This window comes from Lontra canadensis, unplaced genomic scaffold (genome assembly GCF_010015895.1).
Source record: "Lontra canadensis isolate GAN:19392208 unplaced genomic scaffold, GSC_riverotter_1.0 scaffold75, whole genome shotgun sequence".
NCBI lineage: Eukaryota > Metazoa > Chordata > Mammalia > Carnivora > Mustelidae > Lontra > Lontra canadensis.
In genome coordinates this window covers 5,274,213-5,299,489 of record NW_022631069.1, presented here as the reverse complement: position 1 = coordinate 5,299,489, position 25,277 = coordinate 5,274,213, and the positions used below count along the sequence as shown (strand labels likewise).

Sequence of the window (25,277 nt, the reverse complement as noted above, 5' to 3'; positions counted from 1 at the left end):
TTAACCACAACCAATATGGTTGCTGGCGTTACCCTACATTCCCTTCCCCGTGAGCTGCGGGAAGTAATCTCTGTGTTTACTGACTCCGCTGGGACGCATGGGGAGGGGTGGCGGGTAACTTTCGGCGTCTCTGGTCTTAGCAAACCTGAATATACCTTAAGCCTCGAGACCAGGGTAAACTTTGAGGGCGAACGATTTAGAGGGCATTTCCAGTAATGTCATATAAAGGATTTCGCTTTTTCTCAGATAATCCAGAACCCCCAAACCCTTGTTTCTCCTCATAATGCAAGTTTTTTTCCCCTCTTGTTTGCTATAATATATTGACATTTTCATTAGCATAGAGTAGGTTTTTAGTAAGGTAATTTGGAAGTTTTACGTGAGACCGCTGTCTCCCAGAAACTATATTGCTTGCAACAGATGGACAAGAGTGAGCAAGGCGCATAATCATTAAAAAACAGCCCAAAACCCCCACAAAAACCTTCATCTGACCTTTGTAATTACCACAAGATATTCGTGGTTTATCCGGTAATCAAAGAGGCTGAATCAGTAACTAAAATGTTGAAATCAGGGCAAATGGATGATTAAACCAACAGGGTAAGAGGAGTGAGGAAAACAGTTAATTGTGGCCACAGAAAAGTTCAATGACTTTTCCCTTGTCAAACAAGAGAGCAGTATCCTCCGGTGAGAGGAATGCTTTTCCCAGATTTTGCAGCGCTCGCGCGCGCGCGCGCTCGCTCTCGCGCTCGCTCCTTCGCTAGCTCGCTCGCTCTCTCTCAACAGTACTGGATAAACAATGACCAGTCATGCTCCTGAAAACTCTGATAGCCACTTTATTTTCGCTTTCAACACATACTTATCCTGCGTCTCTTATGTGTCACCGTTGGGGTGTATACCGTTTTCAAGACAAATGGATAGGGTTCTGCCCTCAAGGAACTTTCAGTCTAGCATCGTTCAGTAATCACAAAAACAAATTTAAATGTACTCAGTGAAATAAGTGCAATGAAGGAAAGATGCAGTGTTAAGAGAGTAAGTAGTCTCCAATACTGAGCAAGTTATCGAATTCCAAGAGGAGGCAGTATCCTACTTAAGATTTTTTAAAAGATTTTCCTCTTACCTCTGTTGCTATTGGTCCAATTACATTCCACCTCCTAGCAGCCTCTTTGTTCTCTTTGATGCCTTCCCACGCTTTCCTAAGCACAAGATATTTGCTATGCATTTGCTTTCAATACTTTCATCGCTTACTGTAAGTAATTATTAGTTTATACCAGCTAGTGATACTTTAGGACAGAGCCTATGACATTCATCTTTGCTTACTTGACATACCTGACAGTGCTTGGCATAGACAACTCTCAAAGGCTTGTTGAATGAATAGCACTGAATAACAGTGTAAGAAGTTGGCAGAAATTAGAATGTTCTTTTGGGGCAGTACAAATCATTTAATATATCAAACCAGCTGTTTTGTTTCCTTTGTCCATTTCTTAAATTGAGATCTTTTCTTAGCAATAGATCTAGTCTGGATAATCCAATCTAATATTACAGAGAAACTGCCCTGGGCTCTTGCACTAGAAACAAGGTCATGTGAAGCTGGGCTAAAAGTAGAATTAGGTCTTAAGAGCGCACATTCTCAAATATCACAGTAATGGGAAATGTAAAGAGTAATAGTCTCAAATTCTATATATACAATTCCAATTAATAAGAAAGAATAAGAATGAGTGAGTCTTGATTTCTACCATTACACATAATTTCTAAATACCTTCTTAAATCATATAACCATTTCATCCTTATCATTCTGATTCTCAATTGCCTTTAAATTCCTCCTCAGTCCATAATTAGTATCAGTTTACATTTAACCAAAAATTCAAATATGCTTACATCCAAGGCTTACATTTTAGCTCCCCAATGCATTCAAGAAAGCAAAAGATGGAGTCATTTGATTTAAATCACAGTTTAAGTGATTTCTTCTTTCTACAAGTACTATCCATAACTAGAGGTTGATTTCAGTTTTAGAAGATCACTACATTTTACGGCAATAATTTTTTTTCAGGTTAATTTTGAAGTCAAAAAGCTGAAAAAATGTATAGTTATCACTTTTTTTAATAAAAGATTTTATTTATTTATTTGACACAGAGAGACAGATCACAAGTAGGCAGAGCAGCAGGCAGAGATAGAGGGGAAAGCAGGCTCTCTGCTGAGCAGAGAGCTGGATGCAGGCCTCCATCCCAGGACCCTGGGATCATGACCTGACCAAAGGCAGAGGCTTAACCCACTGAGCCACCTAGGCACCCCTAGGTTTATTTTTTTAAACAGAAGTTAAAGCAGAAACTTGTGAAGTCACTTGATAAACCTTTTCCTATATAATGGGGTAGTCCTCGATTTTGAGGAGATATTTAGTCTATTAAGGAGTAATGTGATCGCTTCTCGGCCTTTTGGCTAAGATCAAGTGTATTAAGGAATAACATGAAGCAAAAAAAAAGTATATATTGTTTTTGGTATTTATCATATTAGTTTTTCTTCTCTGAGAAACATAGAGGCAATGAAATAGATTGATTGTTTTTCTTAATCTCTCTATGAATATCAATAAGCACATATCTCTTGTATATTTGACAAACAAAAGTAACCATCCTTTACACATTTGTAAAGTTTTCTTGAGCAGTGATGGCAACTGTATAGGATGAGACTTTTGTAAGTTCTCTATGAAATGAGAAAAATTAGGTCAGTGTGGAGATTTTTAAAAAAATAAGGCTAAATTTATTCAAGATTTGGACTCTATTCTGACATTATGTCCTTCCTATTTAGGGGAGGTAAAGGGAACTTCTTTTATAAAATTTTGGTAATAGTGGATAGTAAGAGGACCCATATTCAAGATTTCAGAACAGGAAAACACCATTTAGAGCAGCAACTTTCATAAAGAATAATCATTTCTCCTCCTCCTCCTCCTCCTCCTTCTTCTTCTTCTTCAAGGTTTTATTTATTTATTGGACAGAGAGAGAGACACAGCAAGACAGGGAACACAAGCAGGGGGAGTGGGAGAGGGAGAAGCAGGCTTCAGGAAGCCCAATGCAGGGCTCCATCCCAGGATTCTGGGATCAGGACCCTAGCCGAAGGCAGACACTTAACGACTAAGTCACCCAGGCACCCCTCATCATTTCTTATTATTAAGAAACAATTAAGATTTAATCCTATAATCCTGCATTCCAAATTTTTTTTTCATTAACAAGCCCCCAACAGTTCAAATGCATTATGTAAATAAAAATAAGAAATATATAATAAAATGTTAGAATCTAAATAAGAATAGTGCAAAAACTATATGCTTTCCTTTAAAGTGTCAATGTTGCACTGCAGGCAAGAATTATGTGGACTTGCTAAGCTGCTGCACTATAAAGGTAGTCACCATAACACTTTATCTTTGGGAATCAGTTAACCAAAGGGAAAGGTGGAGCAAAAGCAGATTGTGAACCAAGCTTAAATTAGACCCAAATGAAAACCAACTGCACTTAAACTAAAATCCAAACTATTTTACCATGGCCTACAGAGCCCTAAATTACCTAGTTCTCACTAAATCTCTAACATCTAGTTCACCATGATTCAATTCCATTGCTGTTTTGGTTCTTCCAACATTGTAGATTTGTTCCTACTCAGAACTCTTGCATTTACTGTTGCCTCCATCTGGAATTCTCTTTCCCCAAATCATCACGTTTTTTAAAGATTTATTTTATTCATTTGAGAGAGAGAGTGTGCACACATGTGCACACTCAGGGTGGGAGGGGCAAGGGAGGGGAGAGAATCCTGAAGCAGATGCCCTGCTGAGCATGGAGGCCAACATGGAGCTCAATTTCAGGCCCAGATCATGACCTGAGCAGAAACCAAGAGCCTGATTAATGCTCAACCAACTGAACCAACCAGGTGCCCCACCACCAACACCAACCATCACTTTTTGACAGTTTCTCATCATTCAGATTTTAGCTCAAATGTTATGGCCTTACAAAGATCTTCTCTAAAGTAAAAGTATGCACTATTGCCATCACTCTCTATAACATTAACTTGTTTTATTATTTTCATAACGTGTTGTTATCCAAAATTAACACATTTATGAATTTGTTTATTCCTCTTCTTCCTCAACAATAGTCCAAGCGTCAGTTCTCTGGTTCATCATTGCATCCCCTAACCCTAGGACAGGGACTAATATAACAGTAAGTACTTAATATTTAAGTAAATAGTCATCGAATGAATGAGTTATATATTTCATTAAATCTAAGACAGTATTGATTGTATGATACATCATTATTTGTACACCAGCAAGAAGAAAATATGTTGCCATTTTCACCCTGACATAACATTGTTATTACTTAGAATGTTAATATTTATTAATGGAGCTCTTTAAAACTTATTTAGATGTACTTTAGGTCTAATCAGATAAAAGTTTAAAAATGTTTTTATCATATATCACTCTTATGTGTATATAAAGTAAAAAAAAATAAGCAAAGTAAATTGGTGAAGGTATTCCTAAAACTTCTTCACAAAGCCTAACTCTTTTGAGTCTCTTTCTTTGTAGTAATAAATTTGGATTATATAGTCATTGATCAACAGACATTAAAAAATTTAAAATCAACAAATTAGGAGAATATATGTTTGCAACATGTAAAACTGACCATGTATTAGTATCATGAGTATATATTAATACATATAAATAAGAAAAAATCAAGGAAAAGAAATGGGGGAATCACTTGAATGTCCTCATTAAAAAAAAACTATATAGGGGTGCCTGGGTGGCTTGCTGTTAAGCGTTTGCCTTTGGCTCAGGTCATGGTCCTGGGGCCCTGGGATTGAGCCCCGTATTGGGCTCCCTGCTCAGTGGGGAGCTTACTTCTCCCTCTCCTTCCGCCCCTGTCCCCTCCTCGTGCTCTCGCTCTCAAATAAATAAAAAAAAAATTTTTTTTTATTTTAAAAAAGTAAAATTTTAAAATATTTTAAAAATGTATAGGCAAATAAGCATTTGAAATTATGCTTAGCCTCATTAGTAATCAGGGGAATATTTGTTGAGATTAGTTTATTTTATTCTTTAAAGATTTTATTTTATTTATTTGTCAGAGCATGAGCAAGCACAAGCAGGGGGAGCAGTAGGCAGAGGCTGAAGGAGGCTCCCTACTGAGCAGGGAGCCCAACCTAGGGCTCAATCCCAGGACCTTGAGATCATGACCTGAGCCGAAGGTAGACACTTAACCAACTGAGCCACCCAGATGTCTCTGTTGAGTTAACTTTAGACTTACAAAAGAATTAGAAAAATTATGTAGAAAGTTCTCACAAACCCTTCACCCAGTTTCCCATTATGTTAAGGTTACCTAACCATAGAACAATTTTCTGAACTAGGAAATTAACCTTGACACAATATTAACTAAACTACAAAATTTATTCAGGTTTTGTCAGTTTTTCCCCTAATATCCATTTTATTTTCCAGAATCAAATCCAGAATCCCACCCTGCATTTAGCTGTTATGTCTCCTTACTCTCCTCCATTCTATGAAAGTTCCTTATCTTTCATGACCTGGATACTTTAGAACAACATTGATTAGTTATTTTGTAAACATCCTCCTACTTGTTTTTATCTGATGTTTTCCTTGAAACATTGTTTAGATTATGTACCCTTCTCACTGCATCATACCAGGGGGCATAAAATGTTGAAATCTATTATTAGTGTTTACCTTAATCAGTTGGTTAAAGAGGAGTCGGCCAGGATTATTCATAGTAAAATTTTAATTTTTCCTTTATAATTACTAAATGTTTTTTTGTGGGGGGGCGGGGGAAGATGCTTTGGACTATACTTAATTTGTCCTCTCAGAACTGAAGTCTATTCAGAAGCTCAGAATGTGGCCTTTTTGGGAATAGGGTCTTTGCAGATATAATCAAATTAAGATAAAGTCATAATGAATTACAGTAAACACTAATCCAATGACTGGTATTCTTCAAAGTGGGGAATTTGGACATAGACACAAACGTACAGGGAGAATACCACAGAAAGACTGAAGCAGAAATTGCCATACTATATCTAGAAGCCAAAGAATACCAAGGATTGGCAGAAACTGAAGGAACCAACCTTGTCAACACCTTAATTTCAGACTTTTAGCCATCAGAACTGTGAGAGAATAAATTTCTATTGTTTTAAGCCATCCATTTGTATTAAGCTGTTATGGTAACTCTAGGAAACTAACAAGAGACTAGGAAAATACCTTTTTCTGCTTAAACTTTGGTTCACTAATTTTGACATACGTTGATAGATCTTGCTAAATCTCTTTTTGGCTCATAGATGTGCAGGTTTTTCCTCACAGAATCATTCTTGGGTCATCAAGAATACTGGTAATGCAGAATTTCTTAAGAGTGTGTCATTGTTGTTGTCTAGGATTTTATTCCAAGCTGCTGAAAGCCTTGTGGTCAGCAGAATTCTAAGATGGCTGCTAAGAATCCCACCACCTCATGTACACGCTGTGTATAATCACCTGCCCTTGAGCATGGGCTGAACCTGTGGATATTAGAAGATAGTCATATCTCCTTTGTGGAGAAGAGATTACAGCAGTTGTAATTAAGCTCTCTAATTAGTTTGGTTAATCAAGCTGAAGATTCTTTTGGTTAGGCCTGGTGAGCTTTTACTTCTTTATTTTCAAGATTTTTATTTATTTATTCTTAAAGGAGTGAGAGGTTGTGAGGGGAGGGACAGAGGGGGAGGGACTCTCAAACAGCCCGAGCTGAGCATGGAACCCAACATAGGGTTCAATCTCAGGACCCTGAGATCATGACCTGACCCAAAATAGAGTCAGTTGCTTAATGGACTGAGCCACCCAGGCACTCCTCAGGTAAGCATTTATAAGTGGAGTCTATAAAGGGAGTCGGAACTTCTATTGGCCTTGAAGTCCTAGGAGTTGTACACCTGCACAGAAAGGAATTTTGCCAACAACCATGTGAACTTGGGAGAGGGCCCAGAGCCTCAAATGAGATGCTAGCCTATGCTGACAGCTTGATTTCAGCCTTGTGAGATCATTAGATGGGAACCTAGTTAAACCCTGCATGGACTTCTAACCTACAGAATCGTAAGAGAATAAATGAGCATTGCTTTAATGTACTAAATTTGTGGTAATCTGTTATATGGCTATAATAGAGAATTAATACAGCCATACTCCCAAGTATTGTGCTGGCACTCTCCTGATCCTACAGAAAGGTTCACGTGAATGCAAAGTTCATAAACAACAGCGAAACCCCTATTCCCTTTTCGAATAGTGCTTAAAAAAAGTTTTTAAAAGATTTTATTTACTTATTTGACAGAGATTGAGAGGGAGAGCGTACAAGCAGGGGGAGCAGCAGAGGGAAAAAGAGAAGCAGGCTCCCTGCTGAGCAAGGAGCCTGATGTGGGGCTCCATTCCAGGACCCTGGGATCATGACTTGAGTCAAAGGCAGACGCTTAACCGACTGAGCCACCCAGGCACCCCTTAAAATGGTTTCTTGATCAGAATACCAAGAACTTACCTTTGGCCAGTCCATGCCATCAGGAACATGGCTAATTTTGCTTATGCTTAGAATCAATTACACTACAAACCCCTACATGTATTAGACCTATCCCAATTTTAGAGATGTTAAAATAGGAAATAAAAATGAATCTTAGGATCAATAACATACAGAAGACCACTTCTATCAATTTTTTGTGTATTTTTAGGAGGCTAGGTCAAATTTTGAGTGAATTGTAGTTCATTCAGAAGCTCTGAAGGTTCTGCCTCCTCTTTAGGATTCTTTGTAACAAAAGAAAAACATGATCTGCTTTCCATCATATTAGCAGATAATAGTCCTTAATTCCCTCTGAAGGTTGCTGAGACAATTGCAAGTGAAATTACTGAAAAATGTGCAATATGACCACTTATTGTGAAATATATTTAATCTAAATGAGGTAGATGGAGAATTAGAAATAAGGAAGTCAGATACTAGGATTTAAAAATGCATAATTGTACTATTATATATGTATTTTCACAATCTATTATATAGTTACACAATGAAATATTGTACATCAGTGCAAATAAATGACAGCTATGTACAAAAGGATCTTAGAAACAATGTTGAGTGAAAAAAACCAGATCTCCATAGTCTATGTAAAATATGATACCATTTTTGTAAAGCTCAAAAAGGAAATAAACTAAAAAATGGCACTTTAGGGATACGTACATATTTTAGGTCTTTTCCCATGTGAGAGAACTATCAAAAAGAGGGAGTACCGGGGTGGGGAGAGACAGGAGAGGAGCTCAAATAGATAAATGCAAATTGTGGGTAATGTTCTAATTCTTAGGTAACAAGTGATTATGTTTGAAAATCTATTTGCATGTTACACATCCTTTTATGTGTCAAACATTAAAATATAAGTACAACACTATGTATACAGTGTTGCAAAATTTATATTTGCATGGTTGTTTTCTTTTTTTTGTTTTTAAGTAGTCTCCACACCCAGTGTGGAGCCAAACACAGGGATTAACTCATAACCCTGAAATCAAGACAGGAGCTGAGATCAAGAGTTGGGCACTTAACTGAGCCACCCAGGTGCCCCTGGCATGGTTGTTTTTAAAACTATGCTTATTTTATCAATTAGCATTCTTAATTATAGGCAATTCAGGTTAACTTTAACAAAAAGTGATTTTATTGAAACGCTAATAAGCAATCTGCAGGATCACTAAGACAGCCAGAAAAACTAGAATTAGAGGCTACAGAGCCTCTAATCACTTCAGATAATTGCTTCAGTGAAGATCCCACTGTGTGGCAGGGACACGGCAGCTTATACCCCTGACTTCGCTGACACTGGTTACTGAATGTTATTCAAGCCACTTTTGCAGCTCCTCTGGGGAACTGCATATGGTAGCCAGTGTTGTAGACCTTTACTCAAAGAATTCTGTAGTTTCCTGCTTTTTTGCCTAACGTTAGAGTTTAAGATAGATGCATCTTCCTTAGCTGCAAAAGAGACTGGGAAAACCTTTATGTGACACTTTCAAATTTCTTAGGAGGGAGGAAGGCTTTGCCTCATTAGGTGAGGGTTCTCCAAACAGGATAGGAATAAGGATATTGGGCAGCCAAAAAAGAAAGGACAGTTGTCTGCCACAGCTCATTCTCTTGGCTACCTAACACCAACACCTTCAGCTAATGTTTTCACTTGTTAAAACTATTCAATGTAAAAGGACTTGTCAGACATCGTTAATTGCTTTCTCAATACTCTTTCCTCCTTGATAATAGAATACTGATTTTATTTGAGGCAACTATGTACCCAGTCTTTGCAGATAGAAGTAACCATTTAAAGAAGCAGGCAAGTGAGACAGGGAAATCTGTCTAGAATTTCTGGGAAAGCTTTGCTTTTCTTCATAAAAGAGGATACACACATTGACATAGGCCATTTCCCTCTTTCTTTCTGCCTTCAATATGGCCAAGACACCTGGCACAGCACCAACCTTCTTGCAACCACAAGAACATGAAAGATGAAAAGCCATACATGCTAAGGAAGCAGATTTGAAAGACGGAACTGCACTTTTCCATACATGGGTAAGACCACTGTTGAAACATAGTGTCAGTTGCACGCATACAAGCTCTCAGCTACATCATTCTAGAAAAGAGATGACAAATATGTCTCATTATGACTCCATTTATTGAATTCCTATTTCCCAATATATGGGCTATGGTATTTCCTTTGCCCTATTGCTAAAAGTAGTTTTTGCTAATCAAGAACCACTTGAATTCCCACCAGTATTTGGCATTTAAAGGCATCTTAACTTAGTGGTTAAGAATATGTTTTAGAGTCTCTCCGGGTTGGAATCTTGTTTAGATATGTAGCATAACCTCCTTGTGCCCGAGTATGTGTAAAACGAGGTACAGTTGAAATGGAGATTATATGATAACTAGAAAGCACCGAGCTTTCTCCTCCGTGTCCTATACACCCTCGTATTAGATGTATCACTGCACTGTAATTATAGGTCTTCTCTACCAAATTTTTCTTCTGAAAGTGTCAAGGTTTTTCCCCTACCTTTTTTCCATTCATAATTCCAAATGAAGTGTCTGGTACATAGTAGACTAGATTTTCAAAATAGTGTCCTTAGAAGTTATCAGGGACAATTATTAAAGCACAAATTCCTGGATCCCATTCCCAAATTTCTGTTCCAGTAGTCAGCAAACCATTTTGGGGCACACCAAAATAAGGTATTATTAAGGTAAAAATGGGTACTACTTTAGCATTTTTCAAGGTACTTCCAAACTCTGTTTTAATTTTATATTATTTGTAATTGTATAATTTTGGATTTTTAATGATGAGGAAATCTCTAAAACCATTTTAGAAACAGCTATTTGTAGCGTTATACTGTTGACTACATTATGCTAATTACAAAATACTTATGAAAGCCCTGTTTAACAGGTTGCTATATATGTAAAAAAGAAACCTTTGTATTTCCCAATAATTAGACTAATTACTGAGTAAAGTTTTACTATTATTCTTAAAATGTGTTTATTAGAAATGCTGTATTTGTGTTAACACCAGCCAAAATTTACATTTTGTAGGGCACTGAGAGCTCTTTCACTCAAACTTCAAGCTTTTGATTTGGCAGGGGAAAAGTTAACATAGATTTATCCTGATATTCAAGATGTAAACAACTTTAAAGGAACATAAGGCAGATAAAGAGACACCGTCTCATACTTTAATGGGCCATTTGATGACTTTATCATTTTTACTGAAAACTGGCCATGGCAGCTGATATATCACGTAGGGGTACCTGCTTCCTGAGTGGAACCAATGGGACACAAAGTGGCACTTAGGGCATATACTTCAAGCCGAACGGCTGGACTAAAGTTTTACTTCCTGTTGGGAAATAAGATAAAAATGCCTACATTGGGGGTGGAAGTATTTTTCAAATTCTATGCAGGACTTTGAATAGAAATTTGAGTTTCTAAAATGACATACACCTAATCATTAAAGACCACCACAATAGGCCAAGTTCTTTCAGTATTAAGTGGGGTCAGATGCTTTTAGGATATCTTCGTGAGGTTTTATTGTTTTAACTGGAGTTAATTCTTTATGGAAGTACAAAAGAAATTTTACATCACGCAAAGCACTAACAAAAAACTCTTTTAAATACTGTGTCTCCTGTCAGTATGGTGCTCAGTGCTACTGGAAAATATGGACAGGTTTGGGATTCATTATTTCAATTATTTTTGGGCAGACCCGAGTTGATAGTGTAACATGAAGCAATTTGTAAATTTGGCATGTAACTAAACTGAGATAGGCGAGTGAGTTGATGAGTGAGTCTGGTTGACTGCTCAGCATTTGAATCTCAACACTACTTTGTTGTCCTCACAGCACAACAAATGTAGTAACTCTCATTGGGTGATAAAATTTTGCTTCCTCATGATAAATGGATCTAAAAAGAAAGCCAACTATCAGTACTAGTAATGAAAGACATCTAAGTAAGTGATGGTTCTTAACTATGAAACAAAATTTATATATAAATTAAATAGAATGTAGTACCTAAAAACTACAATGTGAAAAGACCCATTTTATGCTCTTCAACTGAGTAAACCACCCAAGTTGAAGATTACCTAGGAGGACAATATTGAAAAATTGACTATTAATATATAACAGAATAAATAACAGCTCCTTCAGCATCTGAACTAAGAGTACATGTGTATGTCACACAAAGGACAAACTTCTCAGGGTTCTTTGAACAATATGATGACTCTCCTGCTACCTATTTTCAAGTATGCTTCTTGGGAACTAGCAGTAGGTTCTCTCAAATTAAGAGTAAAGACACCAGGTCATAAAGTGCCAACTCTTAGCACCAGAGAGACTTAAAACTTAACAGGAGGTGAATGACATCACAAATCAGACAATCTGTCAATCTAGTTGTGTGGAACTGTATTACTTTTCACAAATGGGGGAAAAAAAAATCTAGATTTGTGCCAAATAATTTAAAAAGCTAATTTCTTAAAAATTTTTTAGAATTGTAATTTATAATCTTATACAAAATAAAGATTGCTGGCTTGTAATAAAAGGCTCTAAGTCTGAGAGATGTGAAGAAACAAAAAGGAACCGATAATAAATTGAGGTCCCAGAACTGAAAAGTAAAAATAGGTCTCTTAGAGAAAGGAATGGTGAAACTCAGTGTGTATTTCACGAACACACCCAAAAACTGTTTTGTGGACAGCCAATTTGACTGCAAATTCTAAGCTGCCATCTGATACCTTTAATCAACACTAAATCAAGTCTGAGGCAAGACACTAAATGGACAATACTCAAATAGAAAGATAATTTCCTTCCTTGATAAACAATCTCCAGCTGTCATTCAGAAGTTATTTGATGGCTTGGGAAGCAGTGTCCATTGAGTTTTCCTTCCTGACCTGAAGAGATTCACTGCTGATGGACAATAATTCTCGAAGTTCTTTATTTTCAAGCTGGAAAAAAAAAAAAGGTTTGTTTATATCAAGTATTTTGACTGTCAAACTACACCAGAACACACTGTTTTAGACCAGGAACAGAAAGTGTTTTAATTTTAAACGTTTTATGGAAAGAAAGTAATTGAGAATTTCCTAAAACACTAATTCATCATTTAACATACATTTCCTGAGTAATTTCTATATGCCCTGTGCCTTTTGAATTCCTAAAAATATCTTGACTCTGCTCAGTCTTCTCTCCTGGATGTTTTGGAGAAAGGAAAGAAAGGGGAAAGAAACTACTCACTGGGGATATCAGGTACCACTGGGTGTCTTACATATGTAAGATGTACATATGTACATATGTACACCTCAGAACAACCCATAGGGCAGGTACCATTGCTCACATCCATGTTCTCTTTAAGATGAGGACACTGTGGCCCACAAAAGTCCAAAAACTTGTCCAAACTCAGACAACTTGGATGTGGTATTCCTGGGGTTTCAATCTGATGCCCGTGTCCTTTCCACTTAAAATATTTAATAAAATTTGTCCCATATTTCCTCAGGGCTGTTTCTATATCTGAGTAAATCAGGGATAGTGCAGATAAGGTCATCCTATCATTTTAACTAACTCCTAATTCCTACTTGAGACCTTTGTCACTGCCTTTGATTTCCAGTTAGGGCAGCATGCACTTTTCATCTTTATTCTCTGTAGGAAATTCTGATAAACTATAGCATCTTCACACTTCACCAAGAGTCTGGGCCCATGGTCATTAAATCGTCTACCATATAAAGTGCTTTCCTTAGTACTGTGCATTTCTCCTAGCATGTATGAAGCATTTCATATCATATCAGTCTTATTCCTTTCACGAGACTCAGGCATATCCTATCTTTTTTCCTCTGGTATTTCTCAAAGGGTCCATGATCGTACCTGGTAATTAAGCAACATTCAAGCCACCTATTTTAATGTGTTTTCTTAAAAATTTGATAAACATACTAATACCCCCATGCCTTTTTTTTTTTTTGTAAAATACTGCTATTATAATGAAAAAAATTACATGAAAATAACTTTTAAAAAATCAAGACCATAAGGTTTATAAAATAAGTGGCAGGCCTTGTTCTCCAAAGGTAACCACTTTTAATATTTTTATCTCTTTCTTTTGGTACTTCTATGATTCATAGGGGAATGATTAATAATTATTAATATGGCTGTATTGCTATTTTTTGATCATCAATTTCGACTTCCTTTTATGACAGGAGGGATTTATTTTTAATTTTAAAATTTTTTTTTTGTATTTTAATTTTTTGAAGATTAATTTGTCAGACAGAGAGGGGGAGACAGTGAGCATGCACAAGCAGGGGGAGTACTAGGTTCCCTGCTGAGCAAGGAGCCCAATGCAGTACCAGCTCCCAGGACCCTGGGATCATGACCTGAACCGGAGGCAGACGCTTAACTGACCCACCCAGGCGTTCCCTGGAGGGATTTTAGCTCACATGTAATTTGTTTCTTCCACTGTCTCTACCCTCTTAATATGACAATTATTTCAATTTCTAGCCAAGACATAGTTGGCATTTTCATTGTTTGCTGCTGATTACATTACATTACATTCAGGAACATAAATGTATGTTATGGAGAAGGAGTTGCTTTCTTTTAAGATTTATTTTAGTTATTTTTTAGAGAAAGAGAGAATGGGGAGCGGCAGGGGCAGAGGAAGAGGGAGACGATCTCAAGCAGAAAGAAGTTGAGTGAGCCCAACACGGGGATCATTTCACAACCCTGGGATCATGACCTGAGCTGAACTCAAGAGTCAGACACTCAAGCAACTGAGACACCTGGATACCCCTGGAGGAAGTTTTCATTTTAAATCATGAACACAAAGAAAACATCAATACACTGCCTAGGATAGTGATGGCCTACCTTCCAGACTCTGAGAAAACGTCCTAAGTATTGCGAGCCTATAATAGCAACAATCTTACCTCTAATTGGGCCAGTTTTTCCTGAATCTTACAAAATTGGTCATCATCCATCTGAACTGCTTTCCTCATCACTTCTCCCATTTCACAGATTCTGTCAATCTGACTCTCAATTTCCTGTGAAGATATTAAGAAAAAAAAGTGAAAAAGTTATCTTTTCTGCAGATATGAAGTTCATGAGGACATGTGCATTACAATGTTAGAAGTTCATTTAATCTATGCTATAGAAGTTACGTAGGAGTTTCACCATAATCTGAGTCCTTAGAGGCAAAGCCATAATAAAATTATCTTGTGGTATTCACAATTTGTTTTAAAGATTGATTCTAGTCTAACCACCCACTGAATAGTTTAATTGGCAGGAAGCCTACCACATCCCAAGGTACCTTACTTTATCTTTGGTTATATCTCTTCCCAACTTTCTCATGTGAGCTAAACTGTGTCTATTAAGTTCTTTTCTCCACATTACGGAAAATAGTTTATTTTTCTCTTCCAGATGAGAGCTATTTATTTATTTATTTACTTTGAGAGCTAGTCACATATTTAAAATATTCCTGCTCACTAAGACTTTTGTTAAGTCCACAAAATACCTTCAAAGGAATCTAAGATGAAATTTATCTTTCATAAATTCCATGGAACAAATAGTGAGGTGCCAATCTATCATTCCAGGTTTCAATGATATAATACATATGAATGTACAATGATACCTGTGAAACACTCTAAAAACATAAGCACAATTATTGGGTCTCCCAAATTACAACGTAAGCAACCGAAGTGTAGAAACTATGCCATGTATTTTTAAAAATATTATTTAAATATTATTTAATATTTAATATTTTATTATTTATTATTTAAGATATTATATACATTAGATTTTATATATTTTCTATATCATTTATTATTTTAATATTTTATTAATGTTATTTAAATATTAAATATTATTTCTCTCTAACAACATAGTATGATGCTATGTAGTTCAGTTTAATAAAGGTTTACTGACCGCCTGCTATGTGCCAGGTACTGTGCTAGGGATAAGAGAAGAATCCATGCTCCTTAATCAAGGAGCTTACAGTTTAGTGGAAGTACAGTTGTAACCAACCAAGTATTTACTGAGAACCATCAGCACTACCTTGCCTTATGTTTGCATAAGCATCCATTCATCTTGTGAAAAGAGATCTTGGGGCAGACAGGAGTGAGGAACCATAGTCCCACTAAAAGAAAAAAGCTTCTGAGCTGCCCTTTACTCCCTTCTTTCTATTCATATCCTTCCAAAGCTACAGCAAAATCAACAGTGAATGTGATAAACAAGCTTACTTTCCTTCAAAAACAAGCAATCAATTTAAAACAATTCAAGACTTTAATCCCATTCATTCAGAAGTTATTCATCAAAGTTTCTTACTGCAGAGTGAGACTGGTGAGCTTTCAGGACTGGTTCAGCATCCACGGCCTTTTTAGCAACCATTAATTGTAACATCTGTTTCCGGTACTTGCTCATGATGAGTTCCAAAGCATCCTGGTGTTCCTCCAAGGAAACCCATAGCTCTATCAAAAAAATAAAATCACTTGGCAGTGACATCTGAGAGAGAGCTCCCAAAGCCAAAACTCTTAACAGTTGGAATTTTATGACACTCCGTGAGATATTGAGAATGCAAAGTTATACTCAGTGTTTAAGTCCACAAAACTCAACGATTAAGGTCTATGAGAAAAATAACTTTCTAGGCAGAGGCAGCATAGTCTGGTAGAAACAACCTGGGATGTACAATAAGAAAACATGGGTTTCAGTTCAGTTCAGTGAGTTACAAGCTTACTACTATTTTTATGAAAATCATTACCCTCTCTGAGCCTATTTCTTAACTGCATTGTCATATTAAGTACCTAAGACTTATCTACATCAAAATGAAGATATGAGAATATAATGGGATGATATACGCGAAAGTTCTGTCAAGTGATATACAAATAACTTCATACTGCTATCATTAATAATGTACTCATCAAGCCTAAGAAAATACACCCTGAAGCTAAAATTCAGTTCTTCCACCTTGCACAAGAACCTTTTTTAAAAAATCTCTTCAATCTTAACGTCAGTGTGTATTTCAATTAATATTTAAACATAAAAAGTTCAAGCCCTTGAGTATATTAACACTCTTGTTGTGCAAATATCCATAAGGGGATACATAAATAAGCCATGCAATAATTCAACTCTTAAGCCATGCAATAATTCAACTCAACTAAGCACCCCTTTGAAAAGCTGCCTACAGATACAAAATCAGTCAGATGAGCTTAAAAAGGGTAACGTAACACTTTATTGTTAGGGATCATCACAGAATAACGCTTTTAAAGGTTCTAATCTTAAGATACATTCAGGATGTGAATAGTTAGGCAAAAACTTCTGAAATATTACTGGATATGAGAAAATCATAACTACGCAAAAAGGCCTGACTAACCTCTGTTTTCCTGCTGCAAGTCTCTAATCTGTGTATTCTCTTGGGACAGCAGAATGTGAGGTTTGAATTTGGACATGTCCTTTATATCGGATGCATCTCCCTGATACTGGACAAACAGAGACAGACTAAGCGCGCAGTTAACAGGGAAACAGCCGCGGATGCAACCGAAGAAGCAGGAATCGGAGCTCCAGGGCAGCATTCTCAACCCCGACCCCGCAGAAAGGTCTCACCGCCACCCTCTGAGACTAGGCATAGACTTAAACCCGAGTTCCCACCTTCCTTCGCCCTCCACCCCTCGGGTGCACAGATCCTTTGGGCACGGACCCCTACCCTTTGCCCGACCTGGTCCGGAAGCGCCGTCCCCGCCTCCCGCATAGCGGCCACCCGCCGGTGCAGCGCGGCGGACTGATCCACCAGCGACTCTGCGGCCGCGTCGTGCTCCCGCAACCGCTCCAGCAGCGTCTTGGCGTCTGTCAGGATCTTCTCGATGGTGCAGCTCATAGTGGCCCAGGACCAGAGGCCTAGCCTTGATCACCGACCCGAATCTTCCCTGAACCCGGCCCAGCGTTACAAACGTCACTTCCGGTACGTTTCAAAGGCGCCCCGGCAGCAGCCCTATGCGCCTGCGCCGTGGCGGCCCAGGCCGCGGTTGACCTACTTTAAGGAGTGGCCTTCCGGAGCTTCACCTGCGCGGAGCCCCAGGCATGGCCCTTCCCCGCCTTTGGTCTCCGGCTCCCAGGGCTTGGTGGTCAAGCTGGTTCGCGGCTGGGCGGACCGAGTTTCTTCTTTCCTTATACGCGTTTTGATTGATATCGGTTGTTACTCAGTCATCGGCATTTTAATTATTATTATTATTATTTTTTTTTGGCGCTTAGTCTCTTTGACTAATTTCTCTTAATTTCTCTCTGAAATTAATTTTTTAAAAATTGTGGTAAAATACAATAAAATGTACCATCTTAACCGTATTAGAAAGTACACTCCAGTAATATTAAGTGCATTCCCTTTGTTGTGTAACTATGACCACATCCATCGCCAGAACTCTTCGTCTTGCAAAATGGAATCTCTGTACCCATTAAATATTAACTCCTTATCCCATCGCAGTCCTCCCAGCTACTGGCAACCACTATTCTACTTTCTGTCTTTAGAAATTTAACTACTTGAGATACTTTATGTACAGTGAATGGAATCAGTGCAATTCATATTTGTTTTGTGACTAGATTATTTCACATAACATGTCCTCCAGTTTTATTCATGCACATCAGAATTTCCTTCCTGTTTAAGGCTGAATTATATCCTATTGTCTGTATATGCCATATTTTGTTTGTTCATTCATCCATTATGTACACTTGGGTTGCTTCCCCTTTTTGGCTGTTGTGAATAATATTGTCATGAATAGGGGTATTACTTATCTGTTTGAGTCCCAGCTTTCAATTCTTTTAGCTATGTACCCAGAAGTGGAATTGCTGGGTCAGGAAGTAATTGTAGCTTAGATTTTTTTGAGGAAAGATCACACTGTTTTTCACAGTGGCTGCACCATTTTACATTTTAGCAACAGTGCATAAGGGTCTCAATTTCTCCACATCCGTGCTCACACTTGGTGTTTTCTGTTTTGTTGTCATTGCTGTTGTTGATAGCCATTTTAATGGGTGTGATATGTAGTAACTATTATTTTCTGCTTGCCTATTTTTTCTTTATTAATTCAAGTAACAAATTAAAAATAAATTAACCAGAATGGCAATGACTTTTGTACTAGTTGTTTTATTGGTTTATAAGAGTTTACTTTGTCAAGCTTGTATGTCAAACTTTGTTCTTTTTCATTCATTACCTTAATAAATATTTTCAGAGAGTCTGCTCTGTTTCAGGCACTGTTTAGTGTCTAGAATACAGCAGAGAATAACACAGGGTCTCTGCCCTTAGGGAGTATTCTAGTGGGAAAAGGAGTTTATAGTCATAAATAATTGAAGGTAATGACAGAATTAGGAGGTTGGTAAAAGGGCGAGAGCCTCAAAGCAGTAGTGAGAGGTTAGAGAAGCACCAGGAAAAGAGCAATGCTTTTTACTTTTGTATTCACAATACAAAATCGCACAATGGAGACATTTGATAATTGTAAGAGGGAGATGTGGAACAAGTTTAACAAAAATAACAAATCAGGACTCCTGACCAACAGGAAAAAGATTAACACAGAGCCACAGATATAAAGAGTTTTCATTCCTTCATTCATTAAAACAAAACAAAACAAAACACCCTCCCTAAGTGATCTCTTTCCCTTATTTGTCTTTGACTTCCTTCAGGAATGATGGTTCTCAAATACAGCTCTGTAGCCTGATCTCATTCATGAGCCTAGAATATATATTTGGGTTACTTATAGGGTATTTCCAGAGGGACAGGAGGTCAAAACCTGATCTCATTATTATTTTTTTAAACCTGCTTCTCCCTCTGCTTCAGTAGAGAGTGCATTCATACCCATTTGCCCAAAACAGAATCCTGAAATTTGTGCTTTATTCTTCCTAGTTATTCTTCACATTTAATTAGTTATCAAAGCAATATATGTCCTTTATATCTTTAGGACATAGTTCCTTCCATAGTTCCCTCTTTGTATTCTCACTGCTATCATAGGTTAGGCCATCATTCTTTCTCATCCCTATGAAGCAAGGGTCTCCTAACTGGTCTTCTCCCTACCTCAAGTCGCCTTTTCCTCTAATAGCTCTTCCTCAAAGATACCACAAGGCCTGCTGCCCTTTCAATGGTGGTAATTATTCTTCTATGCCCCACCCACATTAGGGCTGAAAACTAGACTGGTTGTTCTAATTCCCCAATGACACCGACAAGTAATTACTCATACCTGCTTGTGTAAAACCTCCACTTTATTTGAAGTTTGTGTCATCCAGCTGAAGAATCTTCTATTCTTCCTTATTGCTGACCTTCTACCTTGAGTATTCTCCTTTATTCCTAGATTTGAGGAACTGACTTACAGTCTTTTTGATTACTTTATGTTTTCCATGGCATTCATGTCTATATGGACAATTTAGCTAATGGTCTTCCTTGGCCTCCTCATTTCTAGAGACATTGAATTTGTTTTGGCCATCCCTTGATCATTTGGTCATACCCTCGATCATTCACCAAGAATTGTTCATCATCAGAAGTTTTAAGCTTTCATCTAATTGACTACAACCTTTCTTTCAATCTATCTAGTTCTTGCAACATTTTCTCCCATTACTGTCTCTTTGACTTCATCCAGCTCTTCTATTTTTGAATATGTCCACATTCTTTCTACCTACAGATTATTTCTGTGTCATTTAATTTTCTTTCCCTGACCAGACAGGGCTCTTACAATAGGCAATCTGGACCAGAGTCTCTCTAGTACCCCTAATTTCAATGCACATTTTTTTGAAGATTTTATTTATTTACTTAAGAGAGAGAAAGAGAGAGAGCATGCGCACATGAAGCAGTGGGTGTGGAGTAGCCAAGAGAGAGACAAACCGACTCGGTGCTGAGCTTGGAGCTCAATGAGGGTGGAGGGTTCGATCCCACTACCCTGAGATCATGACCTGAGTCTAAATCAAGAGTTGGACACTTAACCAACAGTGCCCCCAGGTGCTCCAGTGCACTTTTTTAAAAAGCCAAATGCAAGCAGGAAACTCCAACCCTTGACCAATCCTATGATTCTAGTAGTGGCTAAAAAAGGAGATACGGAAATAAAAGAGGGTTTTTGTTTCTGTTTTTTGCTTTTATTTTTATGAACAAGTCTTAAGTACATTTGTAGCCTTCATATGGGAAGGATCTAATAAAGGAAAAGTTATAAGAGAGTAGAAGGACATTTGAAGGAGGAGAAACCAGGAGAAGAAAGGGACATAGTAGCTATTTACTAAGTCTTTGCAGAAGTTGATGTTACCACAGTCGGAGTCACCACTGCTGCCACACCACCTCAACCTACCATGCCAAGACCTTGGAGAAAACTTCAAGTGGTGCTGCACCTTCGAACAAAGAATAAAAGACGCCAGAAGTACTCAAAAGCAACTCCCACCCAAATCCCAGTGATAACAGTACCATACAAGTGTGGGGTGTGTGTGTGGGGGGAAGAACCATACAAAGGTGAGAAGCAGTCTCCTATACTGAGATAGGAGATAAAATAGGAGATAGGAAATAAAACTCAGGATAAAGCTGAGTTTCTTGCACCTGGTCACGTCAATATGAGTGAACTCATCCAAATAATTAGAAGACTCTTACAGTTCAATGTCAATCAAGCCTTCTTCCTGGTAAAGAATGGATACAGCACGGTGAGCATATCCATGCCAATTTCTGAAGTGTACAAAAGTAAGAAGCATGAAAATGGTTTCCTATGTATGGTGTATGCCTCTCAGGAGACATTTGGAATGAAATTGTTGGTGTTTAAGATTAGAAAAATGTGTCTGCTTTATTTTGCTCCTTTGTCCTCCATAGGGTAAGTTTTGAGCTCTCATACCTAATTTTTTCCTGTTGCTGCTAACTAATGGCTTTCTAGGACTTGGTCTTGAAAACCCACAGACCCTCATCATTATGGTAAAAGAAATCTCAATAAGATAAGGAAAAATGTTTAGTCTTCTAGAAAGCCAGAAAAGCAGATACTAGTTTGTATCACAAAACTCCTTGTAAATGTTAATTCTAATTATGAGACACCCTGACTTCAGAGATTGTTGCTGTGGCTTTTGAAAATAACCTTTAACATTTAAAAAGTCTGTAATTCTGATTGGTTGTTTTATTTAGTAATTTATTGTCCTGGTCTTAATATTTAAACTGACATCCCTATTTCCTAAAAGGTTTAAGAATGCTTTGTAGTAGGTTGAATTGCGTCTCCCCAAAAGATAAGTCCAAGCTTTAACTCCCTCTACTTATGAATGTAACCTTACTTGGAAAGGGATCTTTGCATTTGTAATTGGAAAAGATCTCAAGATGAGATCATCCTGGATTAGGATGAACCCCAAATCCAAAGACAGTTATCTTTAGAAGTGACAGAAAGGGGGGTGCCTGGCTGGCTTAGTTGGTAGAGTGTGCGACTCTTGATGTCAGCTCCAGCCCCATTTTAGGTGTAGAGATTACATTTTTTTTTAAGATTTTATTTATTTCTTTGACAGAGAGAGACACACAGCAGGAGAGGGAATACAATCAGGGGGAGTGGGAGAGGGAGAAGCAGGCTTCCTGCTAAGCAGGGAGCTGAATGCAGTGCTCGATCTGAGGACCCTGGGATCATGACCTGAGCTGAAGGCAGCCACTTAACCAACTGAGCCACCCAGGCGCCCCTAGAGATTAAAAATAAAATCTTTTTTAAAAACTGTAGCAGAAAAGAAGAAGACACACAGAGTCACACAGGGGAGAATGTCATATGAAGGAAGCAGAGATTGGAGTGGTGTGTTTACAAGCCAAGGTTTGCCTACAGCCACCAGAAGTTAGGAGAGAGGCATAGAATGGATTCCCTCAGAGCCTCCAAAGGGTATCTGCACTGTTAACACCTTGATTTCAGACTTCTGGCTTCCACAACTATGAGAAAATAAATTTCTGTTGTTTTGAGTAAGCCACCCAGTGGTGATTTGTTAGGATAGCCCTAGGAAACTGATAACACACACATCGTTTTTGTTGTTGTTGTTGTTGTTGTTTTTGTTTTGTTTTTAATGAAATCAGAACATCATTGGCACTGACCTCTTATCCTTCATGCATGGAAGAATTAAAAACAAAGGAAATTAAAAACAAAGAAACAAAAGCTATGACTGGTATCTGTCTTAAGTAAACAAAAAGTCTCTTCTCATTCAAATTAATGAGGGAGTCCAAAAAACAGGCATTTGGGTATTATCAGAATGTTGGGGGACGAGCAAGATGGATGGTCCTCATTATGAAACCCAAATTACCTCTTATTGGATTAGTCTCTGGTTACTGAAGCTGCTTGTCTGGCAGAATGGGAGGACTGGGCAATGCAGCCCCAAAGTCCTATTAACAATGGTGGAGTCCACGTGGGACCAAAGGGTGGGTAACTGTACTTTTATTTTAATGGAATTGGCTATTTGGTTTTTTTTTTAATTTATTTATTTGACAGATCACAAGTAGGCAGAGAGACAGGCAGAGAGAGAGAGAGGAGGAAGCAGGCTCCCCACTGAGCAGAGAGCCCGATGTGGGGCTCGATCCCAGGACCCTGGGATCATGACCTGAGCCGAAGGCAGAGGCTTTAACCCACTGAGCCACCCAGGTGCCCCTGGCTATTTGTTTTTTAAAATATTTCTTTAATGTCATCATCTAATGTGCTCCACATTTTTCACAAATATGCTGACCAATTGTGATCAATATGTAAAACTGTATGCAGTGGGTACAAATTTACTTCCATTGCACAGATGTGTACAGAAACTTGAGCTTATTTTTCTATAATCTGCCATTTCTTGTGAACCCCTTATCCACCTCATTAGGTGAAATGGGAAAAAAAGAATAACTCTAGCTTTTAGTTGAGTCTATAAACTTCGTCTAAGTAATTGAACAGTTTCTTTAGGTAAATCAGATTCTTATGTGTGATGCAGTTTTTCAGATTTCCTCCCCCCTTCCCCACTTTGATCCATGATGGAATATGGACGTTTGGGGTGTTTAGGACAAAGAGTGTCCCCCCACCCCCAAACCCCAGCCTTGCGGAGGTGTGGTTGGTTGGTCTGGTTCCATCCCTCCACAAGCTTCGTCTATCCTCTCTAGACTTAGGGCCTGGTAGTCCTCCCTGACCACAGTGGGTGGTAGAGAGGGGTTTATAGATCTAACATCTCCTTAAGGCATACCTACCAATAGGTTCATGGCTGAGGCAGTAATCCTTAGAGTCCTGAGTTACAGACCACCTTGGTCCCTCCTGAATTTGCAGTCAACTCCTCTGGTAAGTTTCCTAGCCACATTCTCAGCTACTACTCTTGTTTCCTCCGAGGCCAGTGGGAACTTCTGGGTGACTTCCATGCTGTAATCACTATTTCTCTTTTTATGTGGCTGCATCAGCAGTGACTGTTGTGGGGGCAGCCAGCAGTCTTTCTCTTTCATTAATGAGATACAGATTAGCAAACTCTTTGTTTAAAAAGAAATCTAGCCAAGTTGGGAGGATGGTTAAATAGATGATGGGTATTAAGGAGGGTACTTGTGATGAGCACCAGGTGTTCCATGTAAGTGAGGAATCACAAAATTCTACACCTGAAACTAATGTTACACTGTATGTTAACTAACTGGAATTTAAATAAAAACTTGGGAAAAAAAAAGAAAACTTGCATTTAGAAGGCTAGGTTCTAGAATTCCTTTGTTAACACTATAAGAGACAGCAAACCTGAGAAGTTCAAATTTTACTAGAAGAAATAACAGTGAGGTATGAAATGGATAGGATCCACTGCATAGGATTTCAAATGGGAAACAGGACAAAACTTTCTTTTATTTTGGACTTTAACCCAGGACTGTATGTGTCTGTGTCTTTCCACAGTTGCCTGAGTTTTCCCACAAGGCACCCCCTCAGAAAGGGCAAGCTCTCTTTTTCCTCTCAGGACTGGACACTCCCAAAGTATTCTCTTCCTTCTTTTCTGGAACTGTAAAGTGAAAGGAAAGAAAAGCCAGTTGATTGATAAGAAGGAGATATTTCTAAATGTGATGTGTATTATAAAGTTATGGAGTTATTTGTCAGCAGAATCATTGGGTTAAGGGAGCTACGAACTCCTGTTTAGGAGCTAAACAGCTACGAACTCCTCCTTCCTTTTTATGACCAAAGTATCAACTTGAGTTAAGTGGCAGAGCTGGCTCCAAAGTCTACTGAATACTTAATAAAACTTGAGTAAGATTGTAAATGGTTCATTTTGTAACATGGGCCCACCTAAATGGGTGGGCACCATATTCTAATTCGAAACATTCATCACCTTTACCATCATCCTGGCTGATTCAGTGTGTCCCTAAATTACGAAAACATATAACCAACAGTAATAGATCCCCTTCCATCATATGGAGACCCATGTTACAGTAGATTCTTGGAATTTGAATATTTAGCATTCATAACCTTTGTGTATTCTCAAGTGATTGTGACAGTTCATGAAGTATGGTGATTTTTCTGCTCCAAGCTAGTGTGTAGGATCTTGCTTAGCTAGTCTGTTGGCTTAAGCAACAACTTAACATCTGCACTGGCAGCATTTTATTGTTGCCCGTGTGGTTCTGTATTAATTTTGTGGGGAAAAGTATATGCTACAGTCATCTTTTCAAATTTGAAATATCGTAAAGGTCTCAGGATTTATCACTCAGGAAGGTTAAAAGTCTACAAAGTCGCTTTCATGCCTTCATAAGGAAGATAAGTCTTGGTTGAGATAAGCTGTGAAGTTGGGAATGCGAAAGTCAAGTCACCTTCAATACTACTTTGAAAGAGTCTGGCATTCAAGTTGATGAAGTCTAGCCATCTTGGTTTGGATCAACTCAGAAA

General features: G+C 38.1%; 2 protein-coding genes and 1 pseudogene across 4 annotated transcripts in view; 2 read left to right on the top strand and 1 right to left on the bottom strand.

Moving 5' to 3' along the window:
- The first annotated feature begins 31 nt into the window (after positions 1–31).
- LOC116881549 (bile acid receptor-like) overlaps positions 32–25,277 on the top strand; it is a 73,638-nt gene continuing 48,392 nt past the window's right edge. The window contains exons 1-2 of one of the 2 annotated variants that reach the window (XM_032881373.1): positions 32–114; positions 4,126–4,190. The gene's annotated coding sequence lies outside the window, so the exon portion shown is untranslated. Of the gene's footprint in view, positions 115–4,125; positions 4,191–17,391; positions 17,426–25,277 lie in introns of those variants that run through there. The other variant, XM_032881374.1, reaches the window with a different exon arrangement.
- Positions 2,411–2,502, top strand: LOC116881658 (annotated as a pseudogene).
- On the bottom strand, positions 10,490–17,421 carry SIKE1 (suppressor of IKBKE 1). Of its 2 annotated transcripts, none has more exons than XM_032881378.1 (5): positions 17,171–17,421; positions 16,841–16,946; positions 15,796–15,938; positions 14,403–14,516; positions 10,490–12,446 (listed from the first exon to the last, which is right to left on the bottom strand). In XM_032881378.1, the coding sequence occupies exons 1-5, from the start codon at positions 17,339–17,341 to the stop codon at positions 12,345–12,347; spliced, it is 636 nt and encodes a 211-aa protein (XP_032737269.1). In that variant the 5' UTR covers positions 17,342–17,421; the 3' UTR covers positions 10,490–12,344. The 2 variants fall into 2 exon arrangements, with proteins under 2 accessions (XP_032737269.1, XP_032737270.1); XM_032881379.1 differs by having other exon boundaries at positions 17,183–17,420.